At 39.2% G+C, this 26,163-nt stretch overlaps 1 protein-coding gene across 3 annotated transcripts in view; it reads left to right on the forward strand.

Moving 5' to 3' along the window:
* The first annotated feature begins 1,025 nt into the window (after positions 1–1,025).
* srcin1a (SRC kinase signaling inhibitor 1a) overlaps positions 1,026–26,163 on the forward strand; it is a 136,879-nt gene continuing 111,741 nt past the window's right edge. The window contains exon 1 of one of the 3 annotated variants that reach the window (XM_087808591.1): positions 1,026–1,408. In XM_087808591.1, the coding sequence (XP_087664717.1) occupies positions 1,387–1,408 (22 nt within the window). In that variant the 5' untranslated portion in view covers positions 1,026–1,386. Of the gene's footprint in view, positions 1,409–2,366; positions 2,506–25,442; positions 25,579–26,163 lie in introns of those variants that run through there. The other 2 variants (XM_087808590.1, XM_087808592.1) reach the window with 2 other exon arrangements.

Raw genomic sequence — 26,163 nt, forward strand, 5'->3', positions numbered from 1 at the left:
CTTGAACCAGTAGTAGTCCATTACTGATAGTCGGATAGAGTCGTCAGGAGGGAGATGGGCAGCGGTGTGTGGAGCGGGTGTTCCCCGAGGGTTCCTGTACCTCCAACCCTTAGGGCAGGATGCTGAAGATTAGAATGAAGGACCCCTTAACTTTCTTGTAGGAGAAAGTTCATCCAACTTCCTGCACTTTGACACTGTAGATGAAGATCATGAAGCCAGTGGTGCGGTCAGCTGAGATGTGAAGAACTTTAGTTCCTCCACAGTAGCTCTGTTGATGGACAGTGTGTGGTGCTTGGAAAGACCTCCATAATCATCTCTTTGTTTTTCTGCGCCTCACAGTGGTTTGGGTCGTTGATGAGGCCACGCCACAACCTCCCGTTGTCTGTCCATTTTGTGGGCATTCTTGTACAGTCATATGTGTATGGATTCTGACTCATCATAGGTGCAATAAAATGGAATGGACAGTGGTGTTTAACAATGTAGAGCAGTAGTCTGGACTGTTGTGTTCACAAACAAACCGCGATCCTGAGATTACCTTCCTCTGGTGCCCTTGTCGGTCTCGACCTCCGCTGAGCTCTGGTTGCCATGCCAATCCACTACAACGCCGCCTCGGGGGGCTTCATCATTAGCTGCTGCGGCCACTAGGGTACATTTCAAGCGTTCACTCTACTCACATTCTCTCTATTTCACAAGCACCGCCCCGACTCTATTTCTCGTACAGTAGTTGCCACAAGCGTTTCTCCCGCTCCTGCCCCCCTGCAAGCTTTATCCACCGAGCCCCCCCCCCCCCAACACCACCACCACCACCCTCCCTGGAATATATCCCTGGACTCCCCAATTATTTAGCATATCATGAACTGTGCCCAGAGCAGTGTTGCCTGCCTGCATCTTTAAGAGAGAGTATAATGTGTTATGAGCAGGGGAAAAAAAAAGGCATGGAGTGAGCAAGTGAGAGAGAGTGGGTTTCATTCTTAGTTATGAGCTGAGCATCCCTTCACCGGCATGCACACATTCTCCTACGGCTGGTGAAGAATACGCCCCTCTTGCTCACACTCCCTCTCTCGCTCGCATCCAGCCTCCCTCACCTCGCTATCACACACACACACGTGCTCGCAGGCGTACACGGGGCTGTGCCGCTGGACCACATCCATCTCGCCGAAGGAGGCTCCAGCCCAGACGCCAGAGCAAGACAAAGAAGGGAAAAAACGGGAGGAAGGTATAGAAGGAGCGAATAGGATCTGCGGGGACACCAGCGCAAAAGGAAAAAGGAGAAACCCGGTGCTTTGTGAAGACCAGAGAGCAAAGAGGGAGGAGGAGAGGGAGGAAAAAGAGGAGGGGAAACAGGAAACAGCGATCACTTTCAGCTGCAGCGGTCCGTGTCGCAGCATGGGCAATGCACCATCCCAAGGCATGTCAACCCTCTCTTCTTACATTCTGTTTTTTATGATTATGCTTTTTTTTTCTTTGCGCTGTCCAACCAGCTGATACATTCTGTGAAAGCAAGGGATGGGTTGGGGCGGGGGGGTGGAGGTGGAGGGGAGGTTCCAGAGTGAGGCATCTCTGGAGGAAGGTGATGCTGGAGGACCTGGTAATGGAAAGATTGGTCGGTAGTGAGATACCTGGGGAGGACTGCCGCTGATGATGAGGGCAAAGGTGATGAGAAGGGATGGGTGGAGGGACAACCAGTGGCAGCAGCAGGAGATAGGAGTGTGTGTGTGTGTGTGTGTGTGGGGGGGGGGGGGGGGTGGCTTGGGGACCATCAGCGAAGCAGGTGTTGACGGTGTGAGGAGAAAAAAGAGCTGATAAAAGCCAGGGTTTTGTGTTTAGCTGGCGCTTGTTTGGAGGCGTGGTGGCTGCCCCGAAGACCACCTCCAGTAGGTTAACAGAGGGATGATGCTAGAAGACCATTAGACAGAAATACTAATTGCTGGCTAAAAAAACAATTACACACTACGCCTCAGAAATGGGGGGATGGTGTTGTAAACGGTTGAATGGGTGGGTCAAACCCTGAGCGCTGTGTCTGTCTCTATCATCTTCTGGTCACTAAATCCCTTTTATCCATCCAAATGTGGTTTTCTCTAACCTATTCTTAAATGTCCTTTTTTTTCACAAGCACAGTGACAATTGAGATGCTCTGTCATCTGCTCATGAAAATAGATGGGGAAGAAAAAAGGAAATGCATTGTTTACAGAGCCGGAAATGATTTCTGACAGGCGTCATGACGGCAGATAAAAAGCGAAGGGGAAGTCAGAAAGGCATCGCATTTCAAACTAGAGGGCCGTACGTCACGGCTACAACAAACCCATCCACCCATTACTCTTCCTTCTCCCTCACCTGCCTCTCTACCTTCCTCTCCTCCCCATCCCTCGCTTGTCTGTCACCCAGGGATATTTGGTCGTTAGTGTCAAGGCAGCGACAGAGGCGGCAATATGAAAGACAAGGAAAGAAAGACGGCAAGTCCAAAGGAACAAAAGACTAAAAAAGGGCTGTTGCGTAGGTGGACAGGTGAGTTTTGATGGTTGTTTTCGGAGGTTGACAAGGATGTAATTACCCATCTGTGTCTAGAAACCATTGTATTGGTGATTATTTTAAGAGGTTGGTTGTAAATCTTCGTTGATCCCTTTTATTGAATATGTGGATTCTTTGATTGGTATTATTTTCGGTACGTGAGAGGAATTATTTTAGGTAAAGATCCTTTATTTCTTACGGTATGTCCTTGAACTCCTGCGTCAACCGATTCTGGTCTTCACTTTGATCCGGAGTTACGGGCATTCGGGGGTGTCTGAACGGCGGTTAAATATCTGCAGGTCACAAAGTATTAGACTCTATTTGTATTTTAAAGGGATTAAAGTGGCAAGAAATGAGAGAAAGAAGTCAATTTCCTAAAGATTAACAATCACGCTGTGCTGCTGCCGCACGCAACTATTTGCTTGAGGAGAATTTATACGATTCACTTTTATCTTTTCCTTTACAACTGGTCAGTATAGTTTTTAGTCATCCAGTATCTTTTTCTCGTTCATCTTCCACCCATATGTGCATTATTCCCAGCACCCACTTGCTTCAGAGGCTCTCCTTCAGTCTCCTGCTGTCTCTACATTCCTCTGCATTTTTTATGTTGTGCACACTTAAGCTGTCAATGAATCGAGCTGGATTCATGCTTTTTTGTGTTGCATGCAGCGTCCACGACAAACGTGGCGTATCGTTGTTCGGAAAGGATAATAGGACGAGCCATCATCATTAATACAGTTTAAAAGCGTTGTTATGGAATGAATAATAGTTTCAAAGTTGATGTTAATGTTAACCAATCGGATGAAGAAGTGAATGTGGGAGATGAGGCATCTCTAGATAATATCCACCCTACAATTGAGAGCATCACCTGAAAACCAACCCCGTCATCATCCCAGCATTGAAGTCCGCGGCTGATCAAACAAAGATCAGGTTTCACTGTTTCAGCATTTGCTTCCAGGCAAATACTTTGCAGGCAAATGAGTTTGTGTTTGTGCCGCCACTGTGCTAAAGTCAAACACCTGCTCTTTCTCCCCGGTTCTGTGCCACACAAAGCCCCATGAATGCTCGCTTCTGATTGGCTGCGGATGATGCAATGCTTCCAGCGAGAGGAACGACACATGTTTAGGACGTATCTGAAGTGGCTGAAGCAGCTGAAAGCATACTTGTATCTGTCATGTCTGATAAAATCATATCATCTCGGCTGCTACTGCACCGGGCTCTAAGATTCCATATGTTGACTGACATGTGTTTTCTCAACATATATGTGCAGCAATATGTCTGCAATACATGGAAAAGCTCCATCTTCATCTGTTATTAATAATTAATTTGCCGCTATTTGTTTTTAGATCTGCTTGTTTTACCCTTGATTTTAAACACTTTAAACATATAATCAGACGTTGAGAGATATACTTCTTGTCCACTAATCCTACATGTAGCTTTCTGCAATGCTCTTGACACCCCCTATAGATTTTAAAATTGACTCCCCTATATGCTCTACTCCGAGTACCTAAAAATGACAAAGCTCCTGCTACTGCTTTGAAGGTGCTTATTTGTATCTGTTATCAATGGTATTGTAACATAACTTTTAAGTAGAGCCTTGAGAACTGAAGGTTACAAACCAACAAAGCTAGCAAAACTAATATGTGGAAAAGGGCCCTTTGTGGAATTTGGGTCTAATAGCGAGCCAGAACTATTTCATTTTGTGTTCATCATAGTGGAACCCATGAGAGATATGTCCGCTGGTACCACACTTTTTTTTCTTGCGTGCAACACATTTTCAGAATCCATTAAGTAGTCCTGTTTTTCTTGTTTGTTTCACACCGAAACTATCAGCCCCCATTATGTAGGCCTGTCCTCCCACACCAGCACAGAGATTGTCCTGACCAAGACTTTTTTTTAGATTAAGACCAGGGCTAATACTCATGTAAAAGAGAAGAAAAAGTAACACAATAACTTGCTGTAATTTGAGTTAATTTTGACAACATCCAGATCAGTCAAAGGACTGTAAAGAGACATGTCAATGTTTAAACATGCATATAATTAAAGAAGCTGAAAATTAATTACCGATAATTATGCTTTAAGACCACAATCCTAAGACAAAGAGACTAAAACCATAGTAATAAGTGGTCTCGAAACCACGAACAAATATTAACAAGAAAAAAACCCTCAATAGAGCACAGACATCTCGCAAGCCGCTTTCTACTTTTATTGAATTTGAAATACACAAATATTGTGCTTAAGTGGGCGGCAGGTGGCCGTAGAGAAAGAGCTTTGTGCAAGTCATGATGTAGCTTGTTCTACAAAACGTGGCAAATGTTTAAATGATTCCTGGAGCCGGAACGACGACAAACATCATGTTTTTTGTCTATATTTCCTGAAAATTTCATTGAAATACAATCATCTTGTTTAGTTATTCTGCTGAAAAACAAAGATACAACGTCACATAACATCCTCAGTGCAGTTTCATTTTATTGATTATATATCTTGATTTTTAAAACGCATTCGGATGTAGAGGTTGTGTTTTTTGTTCGATGAAACGAAATGTAACGTGTGAGACCAAATAGAGAAATGGTCAGTGTGTTAATGAAGTCATTTTTATAATTGCATTGCATATTTAGTTGTCAGCGTTAATCCAAATGAATTAATCATGCATCTTCATTAAGTAGCAAAGGTTTACCTGAATATTCACTGTGGAATGTGTAGACAAAATAAGTTTCGCTCTCTCTCAATGGAAAGGAAACCTAGCATATAAGTCGAGATAAATAGCCCTCCAGCGGCAATCTATTGTGATGCTGTCAACTGGAAAAGTTTGTGCGTCGGTGCACAAATCATGTCCGGTTGTACAACTGTGTATTTATGTTGTGCCTTACACAATAAATCAACAGCAAATCTTGTAGCTGTAGCGAGTTTAGAGGCAGCATATAAAATTACACCACGGAAGTGTGTGCAACCTGAGCTTGAAGAAAGTGCGTCGTGGATCCAAAAGAGCAGTTTATTCCACATTATCCTTTAGTTTCCCCCACTCAGAAGTCTTCAGTTGCTCCACAGTGATTTGTTGTGAAACTCTTGCTGCCCTCAATGAGCTCAGCGAAAGCCTCGTCCTCTTGAGTCATAAAACAGCTTGTTGTGCAGTCAGGTGTTTGTTTGCAGGATGCGACAAAACGGTCGCTAATAAAGAGTTTGTTTTCGCTGACGGCGCACAACTACCTTGAGCCACGGGAAGAGGAAGTGATTGAAACTTATAAACGGGTCCGTGATTACAAAATGGTACGCTGTGTTTCAGACAATAGTTAGTGTCTGGATAATGAGAGGAGCATATCTTATCCTGCAACTAATTAAAATACTCCTCATCGGTATCTGAAAGTGGAATCCGAACGCCGCTTCCGTGAAAGTGTGTAAAGTGCAATCAATGTGTGAAAGTCTTGAGATAATGAGATGAATATTCACATGACAAGTCTGGATTTGGAACTCGGGAATAAAAGGTAATTTGGGTACATGTTTTGACATTAGCGTTTAGAGCAGGGGTGCCCAACCTTTCTTTGTGCCACAGACCAGTTAAATGTCAAAAGTATTTTCACTAAAAATGAAAAATACATCTCAACATAACTCTTAAAGCAAAGGGAGCTATCGCTTGGTTTCAATAGGATGGTCCCAAATAGTTGTTTATTCTGCTATTTTTTTTATTGTTCATAGGCTTATTCTTTTAGTAAATTTGACCAAAAAAAGTCTCTTAACATACTAAGTGTCGCATAATAATGTTTCTTTAGAGAAAAGTCTTTTTTTCTAAACAAAACATCTAAAAAGGGTAACTGATGTGTTGATGTAATATTTAATAGATCTTTGACCTCTATTGTACTAATCAGTATGTGTCTGTTTGTACAAAACTCTCTTTTCATTTACATTTTTACATTAGAAAATGTGATTAAGCCCCGCCCACTGAAACACTGCCTTTACTGGTCAAGCATGGAAGTTTGTCACTGCATGTCATCATTCCTGGAAGAGTACAACCTACACCTACACTGGGACTTGTTGTATAAACAAAGCAGGCCGTGATTAAGGCTTGCTGGACCATTATTATTATTGAACCAGTATTATGTCATAATTGACTCCGTTCTTGTAACCTCTCAAGAACGGAGTCAAACTCTCACCGTTTGCCGAGATTTCAGAGAACTTTATAAAGTAATAACTTCAAAACAAGGACCTAATGCATCTTGGAGAGGAAAACTTTAACATTTGAAACATGTTAGTGAGTCAGGAGAGTTTAGTTTTTACATTAGTTGCCCTTTAAATTGGTAATAATCAAATATTTTTCTACAAATGCCTTACTGGGAACCACTGGTCTAAGGGGCCAATGCAACATTGCAGAGACATGTCTAGTGCAATGTTTTTTTGCATTCTTATAGTTCATCTTCAAACCTGATTTGGCTGTTCTGGCAAATATCTTTGACGTGCTTCCCAGTACAAATGTCAAGAAGATGTATTGCAGGATGCTAGCCAGAGGCCCAACTGACACATTCGAGCAAGCTCTCTTTTGGTATTTGGACAAAAAATATAATTCATTCTTTGTTGTTTTTCTTTTCATGGCAGGCTGCTTAAAATGTTGTCCGGGTTAGTTTGGTTATCAACATTACCAGGCTGATTCAGCTCGTCACTGAATGTCAAAAACACTCTTGACACAGACATTGAGCATATAAAGATGTTTCTGGGTTTCTTCTGTCATCTTCTATTCGATAGGAATCTGAAGTGGACGAACAAGCATATTATTCATGTTGGTGAAACATTGACCAGAACATGATGTCGACAAAGAGCAGGAATCAAAAACAATAATACACTCTTTCGTTTTAACCTTGACACATATTTATTATTATTTTTACTAGTATTTCAAGAGTGCAGACGAGGAATGAGTGTAATTTAATACAGTGACACAACCACCTATAATAAAAATAGTCTCGTCATTGATGACTAATCCATTAGGCTATTTTTGGTCTTCCTTTTTTAAAACCTGTGGAGGCGAGAGTTTCTAGGTAGAATCCTGCATGTTTTCAAGCATTGCTCATGGATGTGGCAACATGATGGGACAGTGGTTGGTTGCTGCAGGCTAAAAGCAAGATGGTGGAATCAGGGGCGTTGCCTTATTGTCGGCCTGTGTAACTTGGAATGCCCCCCTGTGACCCTGTTGTATTTAAATGTGCAAAGGTGTCAATTCAAGAAGGTTTCCCTACTAGAATCTAAACTAGTCCAACATATATGAATTAACCTTCAAGAATATTAAGCTGTTGTTGTTAAAATGCATAAAATAAACCATCACCGTCTCTGATCGTTTATTGCAAATATTCTATAGATTTGTCTCCAGAAAGACAACTTGCCAAGAAGGGCTTGTATTGCTCTAGTGGACAGTTTTATGATACATATTGTTTTTATGAGGTGGTGTTTTATTTGTCCCTATAGCATTACCCCAAACATTTATGAAATATTTGAAATGGATGAACTAGTGATACATATATCAATGTGGTTTACTGAAATTAGGAAGCAATTCATATTTGAATGCCATATTTGCATGTTTCATCTTCCACAAAGAATAATTATCATTTTCCTCTGAGACAATATCTAACGTATATCCACTAGATTTCTATCTATAGAAATTTCCCTCAACGTCTCGTTTCCTCTTGTGGGTCCTTGGAAAAACATCCAGAAAATCTGAATTTGATAGAATATGATACACACATTTGTCTATAAAACAACTGGTCTTTGTTTTGAATGAGACATTTTTCACACTTTTTGGCTTGTTTTTTTTTGTTAGAAAGAAAACTAAAATTATATCTTCTATTCGTATGTATTCTCAGACAGATAATTTCTTGCAGAATTTTAGAATATACCCCTAACAACTTTGAGAAGTTTTTCTCTTTGGTGTATTATGTTTACCGGCTAGATTCCTAAATCAAGTAATAGACTTCCCAAGATTACTTGATAATGCACAATCCTGCATAAATTAAAATGTATACTGAGATGTAAATTGTCAAAATATAATGATACATTTTGGTACTATAACATTTAGGCCTCTAAGATCTCATCCACACTCCAAGAAAAACAAATGAATTACAAGGACCTCGGTGGACATCGGTGCTCTCGAAGTGGAGCTACATTTGCTCATGATGATGATGCTTAAAAACCGATTAACGTTTGAAAGAATCCAATGTAATTTTAGCTGAGTCACAAGTGTGTGTCTGTTGAAGTGCGTTCCAGTCCGGGGGATCCTAATACCTCTGGGCCGTACACTCATTCCTGGCATTTGTTTTTCCTCGGATGCCGCTGATCACTAATTCAACGTTTTAGCAGCCGCGAGGGTTTCCTTGAGAACAGCAAATTAGATTTGAAGATGTTGCTGTTAAGTATATGCTGAGATTTTAAATCAGTGTCATGTTCTTACCAGGATTGCTGCGTCCCCCGATTTCGTCAAAGTCACTTTTGATTTTCCTTGTCAAGATGTAGAAGAGAAAGCACAGCGTGGAGGCTCTGATGATTCTGGGCAGAACGGCTTCCTTCTGTTTTTGATTGGATCCAACTTTCTCCTCGTCTCTGTAGACGCCTCCACCCTTTCTTCTGGCTCTCATTTGCCCAGTTGGAATTTCAAACGCTGATTTGGAATCACTTTGTACAAGAAACCATCCGATTTTCCCTGAACTGCCTTGAGACTTGGCAACAATTAGACTTGTTTTAAATTGAACACCTTGCCTGATATGTGCCAGTGGCTAGGTAGGCTCAAAAATCTGCATGTGCTTTATGAGGCGTTTAGTGTGTGTGTGCGTAGCGAATTCTCAGCTGAAACCTTGTGACTCGCATTTAATTTCCTTCCTCGTTTTCCCCACTAGGAGTTACCCTTCACACAAGAAAAACCAATTCCCACTATATCGCTCCATAATGTACATGTAATTACTTCAGGATCAGGTTTGCAATATAAAGTAGCCCAGCTGAGCCCTAAAATCCGGACGTTCTGCACGGAAAACAGAAACATTGCGTGTGAAAGCAAAACCCTCTGCCACATGCTATTAGTGCAGCCGGTATGAAAAGGTCAGATCTGCTTTCCCCGCGGACAGACCTGTATGTATTTCTCCGGCTTCGTGTGCCGCGTCTCACCATCGATTAGTCGGGTGACATCCATCTTCTCAGTGTGAGGTATTAATAGGAAACCCAGGAGTCTGGCGTCCTCTTTGACATTGACTTTTTTTTTTTAAAAAGACGTTAAAAGGAGAGAATTCAGACTTAAGGTTAGGAAGAGTCAACCTTTTTTTTTAACGGAAAGATGCGTCCAACACTGTTAAATCAATACTTCCGATTCAATGAACATGACCTTTATGGTTCGTCTTGCAAGTGCTGGACTCACAGGAGTGTAGATCCAAAACTTTTCGTCTAAAAAGTCCACTCAGAGGCCCTGGAGGCTGGTCAGGAGAGATTTCAGGCGATGTTCTGGTTCCAGTTAGGCTGGAGACAACTTGGTATCCTCTGAGAAGTACTGAAGGAGGACTGCTTCCTGTCGGGAATCAGATTTGGATAAGCGATGGTAGATGGATGATCATCTTGGCTAAATATTAGACCATCTGCCCTTAGTTAGATCTTCTGTGTTGTTTGCTCCACCATTTGTTTTTGGTGTACCAGGAGAAAGGTGTGAGTTTCTTTAACAGTGTGGAGCACCAACTTTATCCCAAAATGTTGGTTTCCTCGCATCAGTGTTTTGTTCATCAGTGAGGGAAGGATGAAGCTTCGACATTAGTAAGTAAGTAAGTAATTTTTATTTATATAGTGCTTTTCCAGACCAGGGTCACAAAGCGCTTAAACAATCAAAACAATACTGTAGGTTTACCAGTCATTAGGAATATATGCCGTTCTATTGTGGTTAAGAAACACACTGAGGCAAAAAGAAAAAGCTCTTAGTTTCCTGGTGGATCTTCAAGTATCTCCGGTGAAAACTCTTTCCAATAAATCCATTTTCGGAACCACCTCAAGATGACTTCTTAAACAGGCTCTGCCTTTTTTTTATTTCAAGCATCTATTTAACAAAGCAACAAGTCTTTGAATCGCTCGTGTTCAACCTTGAGACAGTTTTATCCCATCAGCGACCCACTTTCAACCGATGTGCAAACCTAAGAAACCTTTTTTTTTTTACCCAGCAATGCAAAGTCTGAATCAGAAAACGTTTATTGACGGCAATCTAATAACAACACAGGATTGTGGTGTTTTGGAAATGCATTATCAAATCAAATTCATGAAAGGTTTCAGATTATTAATATTTTATTTATATTAATATTTATACTTAAATTAAGTGTTTTCAGTGGGTAGGTAGGTAGAACTTTATTGAAATTGTTTTTTTTTCCAATTAGCCACAGCAATACAGCAATTTTTCATAACAAATAAATAAATAAATAAAATAAGAACAAGAACAAAGGGAAATAAAGAGAAAGTACAAGATGATACAATCTAAGTCTAAAGATAAAGAACATAGATCAAAGAAAATAACAAGACAAAGGATACAAAGACTAACATAGAACAGAACATCCAGATACTTTTACTCCACTCCTGCCCCGAACTCAGAATTGTACAATTTAATAGCCCGAGGAATGAATGAGTCCTTGATTCTAGCGGATAGTGCGGGGCTTAAGAAGATTTTTTAATGTAAATATTTCAATTAACAGAGTTTTGTACAACCAGACACATACTGATGTTTATTTTTTCTTATATCACATTATTTTAAGATACAAAAAAGCAACAGATCTCAATATATAAATGATAATATGGACGTCACATACTATTGTAGAACCACCGGAATTACAAAATAAAATATATATCTACAATGATTGAGCAATTCTGTTGGTCTTTTTAAGCTTTAAAAGCATCATTTTAACAATCTACTCTCAACATTCCATCACACGGCCATCAAAGCCGAAACACAACTCCATGTTGTCCGCCTCACCAAAGCACTGGAAACAAAATGCGCTCTCACTCAGAAATGTGATTGCGAATCAATACATCCATGCACATGAAGCTCCTGTTTCCCTCCCACTGTTACTAGGAAACAGGAGGCTGCGGCGAGCGACGCTCAACACAGGCTGCTCTGGGTACGGTAGCTACGAGGCGCTGGGGTTAAAGGATGAATGCGTGATCCAGGTGCTGCATGCATTACATCGAGCGGTATGTCATCAGGTTTGCTGGCGCGACCGCATTGGACATCTGGCCACCTGCTACACTATATTTAGATTTTGATCCAGAGTTATTACAATTTAATATGATTATAGTTATCATTATTAGCATCTTTGCCATCATGGATTCTAAAGTCCACTGTTATGATCATTCAATTTAAGGCTCGCTTTGCCTGTTTAGAATTGATGACCGTAAATGAGGTTTGAAGTAATATTGTCCTCTATGTAGCCATTAATAATCCTGCTGTAATATTCTTGAATATCAATAAATGTATTCATAAAAAAACATATTACTTTTTACATGATCTATGTTCAACTTCTAATACAGTATCTATAGCATTTCCCTTCATTTGTTACCAAGCAAGTTATCCCTCCTACATTTAAGATATCTTTCTCATCCTCCATAGTAACACCAATTCTCTCTTCATTGGTCACATTCATGAGCCTCATTGGTCGTCTCCATGTTTGCCTCTCCTCTTCAAAACCACAGTTTCCACATGTGCTCTCTCTCTCTCATATACAAATATCTTACCTTCTCCTTAATAATCCAGAAAAAAAGGCTTTGTAAAATAAATGAATCAATATTGAAATGCTCATCTGTTGCTGGGTCGCTAGGGGTAACCGTTTAATCAGGGGCTTCTTGAATCTCATCTACCGCAGGAAAAGAAAATCTTGTTAATAACCTGATTTCTCATGTCGCCCCTGATGCGTAATGTCACAGAGGTTCCCACTAACCACCTCCGCAAATGACTTTGCTAAAGAGAAATTGATGTGGCAACTGAGGACGAAATAAGTAAAAGTAATTGAAGCTGCAGAAGTGATTGGTTATGAGAAGCTGTCCGCTGAAGAAGCAGTGAGGAGATCAGAAAACTAAAAAACTCTGTGATCCTTTTGTCTCAGATGTGCAAACTTAACACCTTTTTTTTTTTTTTTTAGGGGTGTCCCATGCCCCTTATCCGAAGTTATTCCAGTGACCCCGGCCAGGTGGTTATGTAGCCCTGGCCGTCATCACATTTAGCTACTGTATTCTTTTTTCAGCGTCAAACTCTAGACAATAGAGCTGCTTATTGACACGAATCTGCAGATACAATGCATATCACGAAACAAGTGCAACGATACGATATATCGTGAATAACAACGATTATATTGGTAATACTCTATTTGTCCTTGGTGTTGAAGAATTTACACACCACATTATGTTGTCACTGCTTTCATTTGTTTTCAAACCAAACATTTGAAAAGTGGAATCAACTGTATCCTCTCGTCCTCAGTCATCGCCGGTGGATGGATTCAGGAGATCTCTTTCGGGAAATTGATAACATTCATTGTTCCTTGCAGCACAAAAATGAACATACTGAATATTTGCTGTTTATAGAAATCCGATTATTTTATTTAACACACACTTCATTGAAATGTAAACCATAAAATAATTATGATTAAGTAATAATAGGAATTTGAAAGCCAAAAAAAAAGAAGAATTGTAAATAAAACGTTTAGATAAAAGAAAAAAATACAGTGCTGTTGAATAAAGTAAGTCATTTATATTTATAGAGCAAAGATAGTTTCTCTCGAAAAAAACTAAAATTAATATTGTATTAGTATTTCTCAGACACCCCTAGTACACGAGTAGCTTACATTATTAATGAATACGCAAATCTTAGAAAATATGATTAGGTGCTCACTCTTAATCTATTTTTATGATCATTTTGATTATTAACCGAATAGATTCATGTTTTATTTTCGTGATTTGTGACTAGGAAAGGCGTTGCATTCTAGTTTCCCCCCATATTATTACATGTGTTAGGGCGGCTCATGACTCATCACTGTTTGTGCAGAAAACAGCAGGTAAATAAAGTTATTTTTGAATCCGCCGGAAGAAAACAAAATTGTTATTTCATGCATTCTTAATGGGACCAAATCCTGTCATGACCCCACTTAGCGGTGTTTTTCTTAGGCGGCTGAACTACGTGTTAACCTTATTTGGCATGCACACCGCAGCCACCGGCCATACGTTCAGCATCTGACCTTTTCAGTGTTTGTTTGAAAACAAGCACTGCTTTTTCTGCGTGGACAGTGTTTCTAATTAATGTGCCGTTGTTGATGTTGATCAGAGGTGTGTGTGTGTTTCTTTTTCCGGTGGCCTTCCATCACAGGCTGAGCTGCTTTCTTGGCGTACAGTTTCTTTTCTGGGTTGGCATCTGCTTGGCCAGAGGGAGAGTCTGAGCATTTGTCCAGCGGTGCAGCAGCCTATCTGCTCCCCTCCCTGCACAGCAGGATGCCAAAAGCCATCACCAAGAAAGATCAGCTCCAACTATCGTATTGCTGCAGGAATCCTGCCGGGCCTGATCAATGTGAACATAAAAAAAAAAGTACAGCAAGAGGTCACCAGCCACTCATGACGAACATGTCCTCAGGTAGAAGATGAGTTTGCACATCGGCGGGGCCCTCTCACTTAAATACTGTTAAAAATATTTTCACAGTCGAGACTAAGGCTCTGGAGACGAGCATCTCTGCAAGTAGCCTTTCTTATAAATCCATGTTTTTATTTAAAAGATTGATCAAAGAATGAGAACTTTGTATTGATGGTTTGAAAGTTCTGCCGTCTTTAGTATTCCCGTGAGGCTCTGGTTGAAGTTTCAATAACACAAGCTTCAAAAACACATTCTTTCTTGTATGAAATAAACACTTTCTTTCATATCCATGGCAGTTTTTGACGGGAAAAATAGAGCTGAAGAATTTGATTTTTAACACTTTCTACGAAAGTCCTTAATATAATAAGTTGATGATACATTATAATGCATTTTAAAACTTTATAGAAGATGTTAAGATTGTGTATTGTAATCCAGTGTTCATAATGTTTTAGAATTCCTTGACAAAGTGACGCAGCCTTTATTTTTTAAACTGTTATAGAGTCGCAAAATCTACTTAGACATAGTTGAGTTTCCAAAATTAAGAGCCAAAATTAAATTACATTCGATTTTTGAAGAATGTAGAAAGTGTTTTGACTTAAACCCTTCTAAAAATGAGGTTTGTAAAACTCTATATAAGTGAAGCTTCATGAAACGGTGTCATATTTTTGGAGCTCACTAGGTGGCATCTAGTGGACTCTAAAAAATAATGCTAATGCTTCATGAAGCTTCATTAAACATTCACTATTTAATAATGTTGTCATAAGTTGCCATAAGTTTTACCATTAACTTAACCAATAACCTTTGCCTTATAAAATGTAAAAACAATAAAATAAAATGAATTTAATTCACAGTAGGTTCAGTCTAAATATAGAATTATTTTTATTTATTTATTATGAAGTATACATTTTTGAATAGCTGATAGATATATCTTTAATCCCCCGAGAAATACTAGTTTTTTAAACAAAAATGCGATTTGGTATTAGAAAATACATTATTTATATATATTTTTTATTTAATTGAAATTAATGGGTTATGAATTTAACCTCAGAATTATTAAAGCTAGCACCGTTAGCAACTTGCTAAACTAGCTGGTATGTTATAGCATTATTCATGCTACACAGATTCTTAGTCAACTTTTATTAAACATCCAGACTGTTTTGTATTCTCTGATAAACTCCTACATTAAAGATCCCCCAGAATTCATTAAGTAAATTATTAAACAGATTTGGTCCCCGAATCCGTATCTGATGTCTAAACAGTTGAGCTGGTGGCAACAGTGTATTTAGTCAGCATCAATTACTGACTCCTGCCTGAATCTCAAGTTAGAGATGAACACGCCGAAACAAAACCTTGAATATTCATAGACGGGGACTGCAGGGCTGCACAGCAGGGGGGCGAGATTGTGTTTTACTGGTTTCATTAGTTGTTCTCTGCTGTGGAAAGTCCCCACGTCTTCGCCAATGTTGTCTTTAATCCCTCATAACTGCTAACTTTGTTTCGCTCTCTTCTCCGCAGTGAAGCACATTTCAAAGCAAGACAAAAACTATAGGTTCCATTTTACCTTTTTTTTCTTGGAATGGGATGTTGAAGCAGCAAAACGTTGAACGTCTCACTTGAATTGCAGAAACTAAATCAGACGGCAGGTGGGTTTGGAACAGCTTCTGCACCGGCGTGATTCTTAGCCAGCATTTTGTGCAGTAAAGCAACCTTTGTTTACCCCTGGATAAGCATTTGCTTGCATACTTTGGATTTTAATTGATAGTAAATAGAAGAGGTTGAAAAAAATAGCAGTGCAATCCAAATTCTCCATAATCCCTTTTTTGGCACCAATTATCTTTTACACACTTGTGCTGATGATCTCATGTTGCTTTCTAGTTTTTTTTTGAAACACAGGTTTTTGAAACCATCCAACCTTTGTGCACCATGGCACACTTAATAGGACTTCGACCATCTTTAAAATCAGCCGAGCCGCTCAATAATGCAGCTCGTAACCTTACAACGAGTAACCCTCACAGCTCCGGCTTTGCTCGGAGAATTTTTATGACTAAATGTCTTAAAAAAAGGTCAGCGATTTGTCTTAGACAAGCAGATGGTTGTGTAAGTTCCTTTTTTTTTTAGATTAATAATGCGTTTGCCTCACATACTTAAGTACAATTTTATTACCAAATAGTACTGTTGATAATAAGACGTTTCTGTGATAGGTGCATATTACTTTAAGAAACCAACAGTTGGGCTCGAAGTTAGAACATGCAGGGGATGCAGGATGGGTATAAATCACAAGTTTTATGAAAAGAAAAATATAATTAAAAACATGATTGTCATGATGATATAAAATAAATGTTTTTTTTAGACTTTGGGATGTTGGTTACAAATTTAGAGTAGAACTTTCAATTGTAAAAAGACAAACAAGTAGAATTTAAATTCACATTTACAGAAAAACATATATATTTTTTTACTAACTTTTATATTTTTGACCGCTCATGAAATGCACAAAGTCATTTTTAACATCTTTTTAGCTATTTACATGGCCACGAAAAAGAGAGCAAATTACGTTATTGTAGGTAATTTATATTTTATTTACTGTCTATATTCTTCTGTGTATAATACAAAGTGAAACAAAAATATATACAATAATATATAAAACTGCTCTCGGCAGTGAGGGGTTGATGAAGCTTCATCAAGCAGTATCGTCATATTTATAAAACCCACTAGATGGCACTCTCTGCCCTATTAACAACTATTCTTGTCACTAAAACTGATAAAAAATATACCTATTACTAGCTCTAAGGCCTCTCCATAGATAAAAGTGACTCATGGTTGTCAACACATGACTTTTTTTATATAACCCTGGACAACCTGAAGAGAAAGAAGATGGATTGTTAAAGCGTCGCTTGAGAAACACTCCTTCATTTGTACATTTGTCTCAGTCTAGCGTTTCTCATTTTCAACAGCAACTGTTGTGAAATGTGTCAAGGGCAGAAAGTTTCTCCGAAGATTCACATCCCCGCTGTTGATTTGCATTCAGCGGGTGGAAGTGGTGAGAAAAAAAAAAAAAAAAAATTTGATCCTTCCTGCATTTGCAGCCGGTCCCAGTTTGTTTTTAAGCACTTGCAAGCCAAAACAGTTGTCGGACAGCATGTTAATGCATCATCTCCCTGTGAGGAAGAAAAGTCTCACCTTGTCCAGGAAAGCGAAAAAAGGTTTTGTGTGTGTTTGAGGTGCAGATTTGGAATGAAAGACATTGGATTACCGACTCAACATTTGAATGGTGCTCCAGGTGTTACGAGCTAATACTCACGGAAGCACAAGTTCCTTAATAGTTTTCAACATAATTCCGTCACGATAATGGCGGCACTGGTGCCACGTTGGCTTGTTTTTCAACTCTTCTGCGGTCGTCGTGCTGCTGGACGTATACGTTCACCATATGTTTGTAAGGTTCTGTTGCTCATTCTCCCTGTTTATTTAGCCTTTTATCTTATTTTGAGCTGAATTCAACAGCTGCTCACAGGTTTTACTCTGTGCTGAACGACCTTGCCAGTAATATCAAAGTTAATCACCTCAAACTGTGTTGTCAAATACACACAATTGTGACATGTTACTCATGCCTGTTTGCTGTTACTTTAACTAGTTGATTTTAGTCATAAAGGGAATATCTTGTGTTAACTTTTTTTTTTACTATTTCTTTTTTTTCTGCATTAATATTGCAGTATTTGGACTTATCTCCACTGAACTCATTATGGTTGTACTTGGAGCACTTTGTATATTTCATGCTATGCCCTCGTTTCTTATATGTTCAAGTCTTTGCTTCTTCTCAAAGCAGTTTTTTGGGCAAAAACAGTGACCCTCTGGTGAACTTAAGTGTTTCTTAAGAAGCTGGGCATATACAGGATCAAGGAAAATGTACATGAATGTACTTTGGAAGATATTTAGTGGATGGTTATTCATTTAATTTCAGCATTGTCTGGTTTTAATTCCAAAGAGTGTGTATGTGTAAGTGTGCACACATGGCTGCAGTTATCATGGCAAATATAGCTAATTTAATGGAAGACACTGACGTCTTTCATCCTCCTTAAAATCCCCAAATTGACATTTTTTTGCATCTTTGACCTTCATCAGACAACACACTCTGACCCTCTGCTACAAAGGTGGTCACATGATAGTCAGACTTTCTGGGCGAACATATGAACAAAGAATGTTTGAAAATGTTGCTTATTGCTGCTTTACTTAAATCTTACTTAATCCCCTGCAATCCATGGTTAAGCCCCCTTTGCAAAATCCTTGATTGCAATGCGAAAAAAAAAAAATATTAATATTATAACACATATTAATCTTTAGTCTTGAGCATCTCTGAAAGGATAAAAATGAAGGATTTCAACTACAACTATTCTATAGATGCCTACAGATGTGTCACATCGACACCTGCACAAGCCGTTTCCTCCATCTCATCTTCTGTGAAACTTCCATTCTCTCTCCCAATCCATGCATAAATGGGGGGAATGTGCGCAGCAGATTAACCACACAATCATTTCCGACAATAGATGAGGTGTTTGTGAAGAGGTTTAGCAGAGGAAGGTCAGAGGGAGACAGCATCAGCTCTGTGCTGCCTTCCAAATGTGCCTCTTCATAGTCATCCTCTGCTTAAACTCGCTTTGTCCTCGCAGTGGAATAAACCAGGCTGCAGCAGAACATCGATCTCCCTTTCCCTTCGCCTCGTCTGTCAGCGTCCCATGAAGTAGTTCAGGGGCGTCCGGGACTTCTGCTGCGTCTGAATCGATGCTTTGACAAGAAAGCCAAAACTCGGATCATAGTCCCTGTGACATTTTGAAACGCAGACATCTTGTTAGAGGATGTTCAGCATAATGGTGATGACAGTAGACTTTCCAAGCAGCTGGGAAATACATGTGTACTAAACAATCAGGCGATGTTCGAATTAAACAGTGGACTAATGGAGTCAAAAATGACTGTCGATACAGTTTCGTGCTCCGAGATTAGAAAAATTGGTCCCCATAATGTTCATTTGGTGAGCGACGGAAAAAGCAATTACAATATGCCCCCCATTAGAAAATGAGAATTTGGCAGCTGTGAAAAGCAAATATAATTGGAAATAATATTTCTTGTATGCAGTTTAAATATTCTATTAGCTGTGACGGCGTCTGGGAGGAAAAAAGTGATGGATCATCTTGGAACAGATTAGATTCTGATAACAGTGGTGATTACATGTTTGGAATAAATGCTTTGAGTATATTGACAGTAAACGTGATGTTATTTACTACTGAGAACACTTCATACACAAAAATATAAATCAAAAAAGCCCTCAACATATAATTGAACAACATAGAATATATGTAAGTAAGTAAGTAAGTAATTTGTATTTATATAGCGCTTTTCCAGACCAGTATATAAGTCAGCAAACAGAGATACTTCATATTTCCTTAAATATATATTGTTGCATTGTTAATGTCATTTTTGGTTTGTAGAGCACACTTGAATATTAACATAAATTATATTATTGTTTTTTCTTTAAACAGTTCAATCCAATATGATAGTTAAGATAAAAACCAGAACATTTATTGTCTGGTCTAATTAAGTTATTGCCATTTGCTTTTATTTACTGTGTCATCTCTGTACATTGGGTCAATTATTTACGCTGCCGTCTCCGACCTCATCCCGACCCCCATCTCATATGCATTTTTTGATTGTGAGAGTGTGTGTATTATGAACAAATCGAATGTGTACAACAAAATCCAACTTTCCTTTTTTTTATCCATTTAATGGATGTTGACATCCAGCTTTTGTTGCAATACCACCACATCTTGTTCCGGGATCTTATTTACTATTTTTGAATTACATTCATCATCTCTGTCTCGCTCTTCGCTTCCTACTACAGCGACTCCTGGAAGCTGTTAACCCCTGGAATCAATTGATAACCTGCATAATAATAAAGATGAAGGGTGGTAAGCATGTGAAAATTGCAGGGGAAATCACGGTAATTTAATTAATTCAAATTGTGAAAAGAAATAGAAAAATGAAATGAGAATTTTCCACAAGAATATCATTAGTTTATGCTGACTCTGATTTAAAGTATGACATAATTATAGTCTAATGGAGCTGTTGTCATTTTTAGATATCTCTATATGGCGTTGTTAAGTGGAGTCAATATTTCAAATAGAACCTGATATAAATATGTCTTTCATTTCCATTAGTCAAAAATGAGAACCTTAAGAAGTATTTTTTTCATAAGTCAATATTAAAAGCCTTTAAGAAAAGATGAATACTCTCTATATGTAGTATTTAATTCACACCTAACAAAAGAGGGTACTTACATTAATGTGTGATGATGGTAGAAAATGAACGCTGTGATACAAATAGTGTATTTATCTTTCCACTCTTTAAGTGAAGGATGACTGTTTTACTTTTACTCCCACTCATACTTGCATCAACCTTCTGCATCAAAGCTACTTGAAGCAAGTGTTAAATGATACATATGTATTTGTAAGTATACTATATATATTTGTTTTCCAAAATGCTAATTTTGCTATTTTCAAGAGACCATTAATAGAAATGGCTGTCTTCATTCCCCGAATCTTTTCTTTGAAATCACCAGAGGAGATGTGACCTCACATTCAATAAGTCTTCTGTCATGTTGCACTTTGACACAAGCCAAAGACACTTGTGTCTTTGCACCTGCGCCTCCTTGGCCGCTACTCATGTCAGTCACTGTTATTATCGTCACCACCAGTTGAATCTTCACGCTGACACATCATGGCTTGAATTTGGCCTTAAAAAAATAATAATTTGTAATCCTCTCCTGACTCTGAAGATGCAGTAAGTCCCTCATCATGACCATTTTTTAAATGTATTACTTTATAAAGTTATCCTCCGTCTAAAATCTCAGCGAACGAGAGGTTACGAGAGCAGAGTCCATTATGACGTATTAACGGCTTCACTCCTCTTCCAGCCAGCTGTAATCACGCCCCGCTTTGTTTGTACAGCGAGTCTCTTGGAGGTGGAGACTTCCGGGATTGATGATGTGCAGTGACAAAGCTCGATGCTTCTCCAATCAAAGCAGGTTTGTGTGTGGTTATAGATTTAGATTTAGTCTCCAGAAAAGAAAAGCATATTTTCTAATGTCAATATATATGTAAAATGGTCAAGACACACTTAAATCAACACATTTATGTAATTGCAAAAGAACGATTGTACAAAAATGTTGTCGTATTCGCCCACTGGTTTCACAAGAATAACCGCACATCTGCGATGATAAAGGATGTATTCTTTTATTTTGAAACAGATCCGAAATCCCAGATGAAGCATTATTAAATTGTCTTCCTGTTGACCTAAACCAACGCTAGTTGAGTTTCTCCTCTAAAAGTGACATTGTGTTTGTTTTTTTTGCAATCCCCTACTCAGCTAATCGGCAGAGACAAGTTTATTCTACTGTGAAAAGTACACGTCAGTAATGAAAAGCTACATTTTAAATGCTTGATAAGGCTGTGGTCGGTGCTCTGGTTTGAATCCCCTCGTGTAAATGTGTCTGCCCTCATTAAGCAGGACACTTTTGCCCTCTCAAACATCATATCCACCAAGGATGTCTCTGTCTTCTCTCTTGATTCCAGCTTGCCTCTGGCCTCTGCTAATCAAATTTCCTAGGACATGGCAGAAACACAGGCATCGTAAAGATGGCACCCAGCTCAATTGCTCTTCTGTCACATTTGATTGATTTTAATCCCTGGTACGGCTGGGTCTCTGGGAGGTCTTAAAATTACGTATTCATCCTGGTACCAGAGTTGGGATGAGGTCACATTACAGCAACATTATTCTTCCTTATTGATCTGCAGCTTAATATAGACGAGGACGTGGCATTAGTGTGGCAAAGATGATGTTTAGACGGTTATGATGGCAGGATGAGATCAGGTTTCTTTGCTTGTGTTTTGTTTTAGCCGCCTTTAGCCCGTTGCTGGTACTAGGATCGGGTGATATGGGATACAGAAAATCCTGATAAACTGTGTCATTCCATGACTCACGATAATTGTTTATAAAAAAAACAACAGATTCCATACCATGTTTTCAACCCGATCGTTTTAACATTCTCTCATAAGACGATACTTTCCAGTTATACAGTTAATAAGGAAACGGTTTGTTGTTAAGCAACAATCTTAAGCTTAAAACAATGTTAATGTATTAACAAAATGTTAATTTAGATTATTTGATATTTATTAAGTATTCAATATGAATAATGCCATGTAGTGTCAATAAGGAAATGTGTAGTTGTTTGTATTGGTATTTAAAGTAAAATAGGCCGGATATTGTTTCATCTCCTACTGGAAGGATTAATGGGTCAAAACCCAGAGCTGATTATTTTCAGCGATAGCTATTGCACCTTGCTAACTGATTCTAGATTCAAATGGTTTGTGAATCAATGTAGTAGTTGATGACACACTTCTATTTCCATGGCCCTCATTTTTACAAAGGCTGCACAAGGATACCTGTATTAGATCTTATGCAGTCAAATAGTGGCTTCCAACCACTTGGCCTGGGACCGGACCGAGGCATTTGATCCTAATTTTGACATGATTTTCTTCTACTTTGGCTTTACAATGCAATAAAAAATAATCATTTTTAAAACACACAGTATACAAGATGAACCATTCCTGACCTCCTGTTTAAGGGTCTCTCTGCCCACAGTTCTTTTTCTGAATCCATAAATGTACAATGCAACTCAGTCTTTGAAGCACCATCATTACCCACCAAAGATACAATAGATCTCCTTTTTCTCAAAACATACACTCCTATTATTGATTTAGGCCAATGTTTCTATCTTTGCCCAGAACTTAATGATGTGAACTTTCTACCTATGCAGTCACAGAAACATTGAACATCTCCATGGCTCTTAGAAAATGCTAGCATTGTTTTTTATATTTGTTTGCACGAGCAAATGATCCTTTATGTTTTCAGCCATTCAGTGCAGTAGGATGATTGCATACAAGAGATTCAAGCATACAAGCTCACTGACTTTAGGAGTCTGAACAAACAAAAACAAGGCTTTTCTGGTGGGAAATATTGGAAAAAGGAAAAAGGCTCTCTGGGTAAAATGTAGCTGAATCGTTCAAGATCCAATTGGCAGATTCAGAGAAGCAAACCAAGTAAACAATGTTTAAAGTTCGCCTCTCTATTGATTCCTAACTCATCCATTCTGGTGGCATTTACCTGCAGACAGCAAAGGATGCTTGATTTCCTCTCTGCAGAGAGGGGGGGGGGGGTATGGATTCAACAAAGTCTTGTTTCTCGTTTCTTTCTTCAGACTCTGTATAGACATGTACATTTGTTTCGCCTGTTTTTTAACGAGAAAGCTGTAAAACTAAACAAACAGTACGACAGTTGTGTCGTACTCGCTTGTTAGTGTCATTCCCACCTTTTATCCACTCACTATAAAGTCCAAGTCCTGGAATACGAAAAGGGAGCTCACTCAGTCTTCCTGTCAAAGACTTTGTCAGCTAAAAGTAAAACTACCAAGGTTCTTATCCTCACTAAAGCCTGGCCGTAAATCCCTACGACCTAATACTAATGATCTTCCTGCATCCAATAAAGTGCCTGCATTAAAACCTCCGCTCACCTACAAATCCTCGCCATCCTTTTCAAACCTCCACCACAGACACAGGGGCCATCTTTGATCCAGTTGATAGAATGTATTGTTTGACCCAGTCAAAGAAGACTTGCACTGTCAGATATGTCTCATGATAATCTTTATCTCTCAGTCTACAGAGTCAGAAATAGTGCAGTTTGGTTTTGGGTTATTCTTGTTAACGTGACGGAGTAATGGAATTTTTATCGCGTAATCTGGATAATAGATAGCCAAGCCAAGGCAAGAACAGTTTTTTTTCTCAGACTTTTCCCTCAGTTATTAGTACAATTACTTACCGTAACAGAATTTCTACAAATACTACCGGTGATAGTCCAGCAACCGCCCCCTATACTCTCCTACAATCTGCAGCTCTTCAGTCGTCGTGTGTTATCAGTTTTTTAACAGCTTTGTGTCTCTTGGGTGACTTTTGGCAAACGGTTTGTGGAAGAAGTCTTACCCCCTTTTTTTTTTTAAACTACCCCTTGGTGCCATTCAGGAATGAAGATGGAGGAAGGAAGATGTCCATGTGCATGTGTGGCATTTTGTTTTTGGTATTTTGGCTGGTCTGTAAATATAATGCCATCTTTAAACCTGCCCTGAGGGACCCTGATTTAAAGGAATTTTCCTCATAATCAATTGTGATATTTGGAGACGTGAAAAAAAGGGCTTTTACCCTAACCTTTGGAGTTGTTTTTGGTGTATGTCTGTAATTTAGCAAAAACAGTTGAACAGAATTCAACTTTTTGGACATTTTGGTAACTGAACAAGGATCAGATTATTATATGTTTAGGTTATTTATTATATTTCCAACTAGAACCTTTGTAACAATCTAGCTTAACCCTTGTGCTAGCTCAGGGTCAAGGAGACCCGAAGGCCTGAAAACAATGGGTTTGTGCTATCCCTTGTGTTGACTCAGGGTCAAGGTGAATGACCTCCATCACTGCATATGTATTTCTGGAAGCGAGGGATGAATGTTCTTTTCATGTGGCTTTAGTGACTAACTTTGGTATTAGGTGTAAAGGTCGCTAGTTTAGGAAAACCTAACTTTTGCTATAAACAAAATCAATTCATTCTTTCTTTTACCTTTATACTTTTTTCGTCCCTTTTTTGTCTCCCCTCTCCATGTATTTAAACCAATTATAATTAAGTATTACTTAAAAGACAAGTGTCTGAATTCCTTCCAGAACACTCAACAAAAAAAGCAATCATTTGCTGAGTTTACTTATACCTTTTCCAAAAACACCATAGCACGGAGAAATTTTTGCAGCAGCTTGAGCTTTTTTTTTTTTTCTTTTTCTTCTGCAATCTCGTTCGCATTGAGAGAGAGAGAGAGAGAGAGAGAGAGGCTTTTTCATCTCTGGCCTTTTACAGAAACCTATTCAGACAAAGCAGCTCAGAGATGGGCAGAGCAAGATGGAGCGAGGAGAGAAAGTGTGGAAGAGGGAAGTGCTTCTCCCGCCTCCAGCGCTGGTTGCCAGCGCCGACTGTGAATAAGCATGCTTTTGGTGAAGAGTGCAGATGCAAGGTTGAGATTGTGAGCGAGCATAAGAGAGGATGCCGTTAGTCAAGATCTTTTTGTGTGTGTTCAGTGTGTAATCTATATCCGACGACCACTGGGGCGTGATGTGTCAGTGGGAGGGAAAATGATGTCAATAGTGGCCACCGCTGAAATGTTGTTCTTGACTCGGTGGCGTCCGCAGGTCTGGTCGTAGCTCAGCGATGGATCAGGGGTGTTTGCTGGCCGTGGAGGGGGAGGGCTTATTTGGGGAGGACTACCAGGTGTTCATATCTGATGGGGAGTCAGTCAGCCAGGTGCTGGTGCTAGGATGCAAGGACGCTGGGGAAGGTAAGCGGCTCAATCCAGAGGAAGCCTTGAGAGCCCGACACGCTCCCCTCTCCTAATTTACTTTAATTGTTATGTATGGATCTCTAAACAAACTAATGGCAAGTCTTGTTTCACCTCATAAATCATTTAAAGCTACTTTTACTGCTGCGATATTCACCTCCTTCTCTCTCTCTCTCCATCATTATGTCCTCTCTCTACGTGCACAGTTGTGTGTGCGTGGTTTGTCGTCGGCAGGAGCTAGCCTACATGACTGTGAACCGCCATTGATCGCGGAATGGAAAAGGGAAATGCAATTTCCTGTTTTCCTCCTACACCCCTTTTAATATCAGCGTCTGTCTTCCTCCACTTTCCAGGCAAGGAAGGAACAGACAGGCTGCCTAATTAGCTTTATTCAGTCCATTGAAAATGTTCAGAAGGTTTTGAAAAGGAACCTCGGAAGAGGAACAAAGTGTCGGTAACTGTTAGTAGAATAAGACTTGACGAGTATCATTGACATATAGGAATGATAACTAGCTTTAAGTTTCTGAAGTGAAAGGGCAAATATGGCCCTTCCTGATTAAACTGTATTGAATAAGCAATAATGAT

This window comes from Callionymus lyra, chromosome 15 (assembly GCF_982586985.1).
Source record: "Callionymus lyra chromosome 15, fCalLyr1.hap1.1, whole genome shotgun sequence".
Lineage (NCBI taxonomy): Eukaryota > Metazoa > Chordata > Actinopteri > Syngnathiformes > Callionymidae > Callionymus > Callionymus lyra.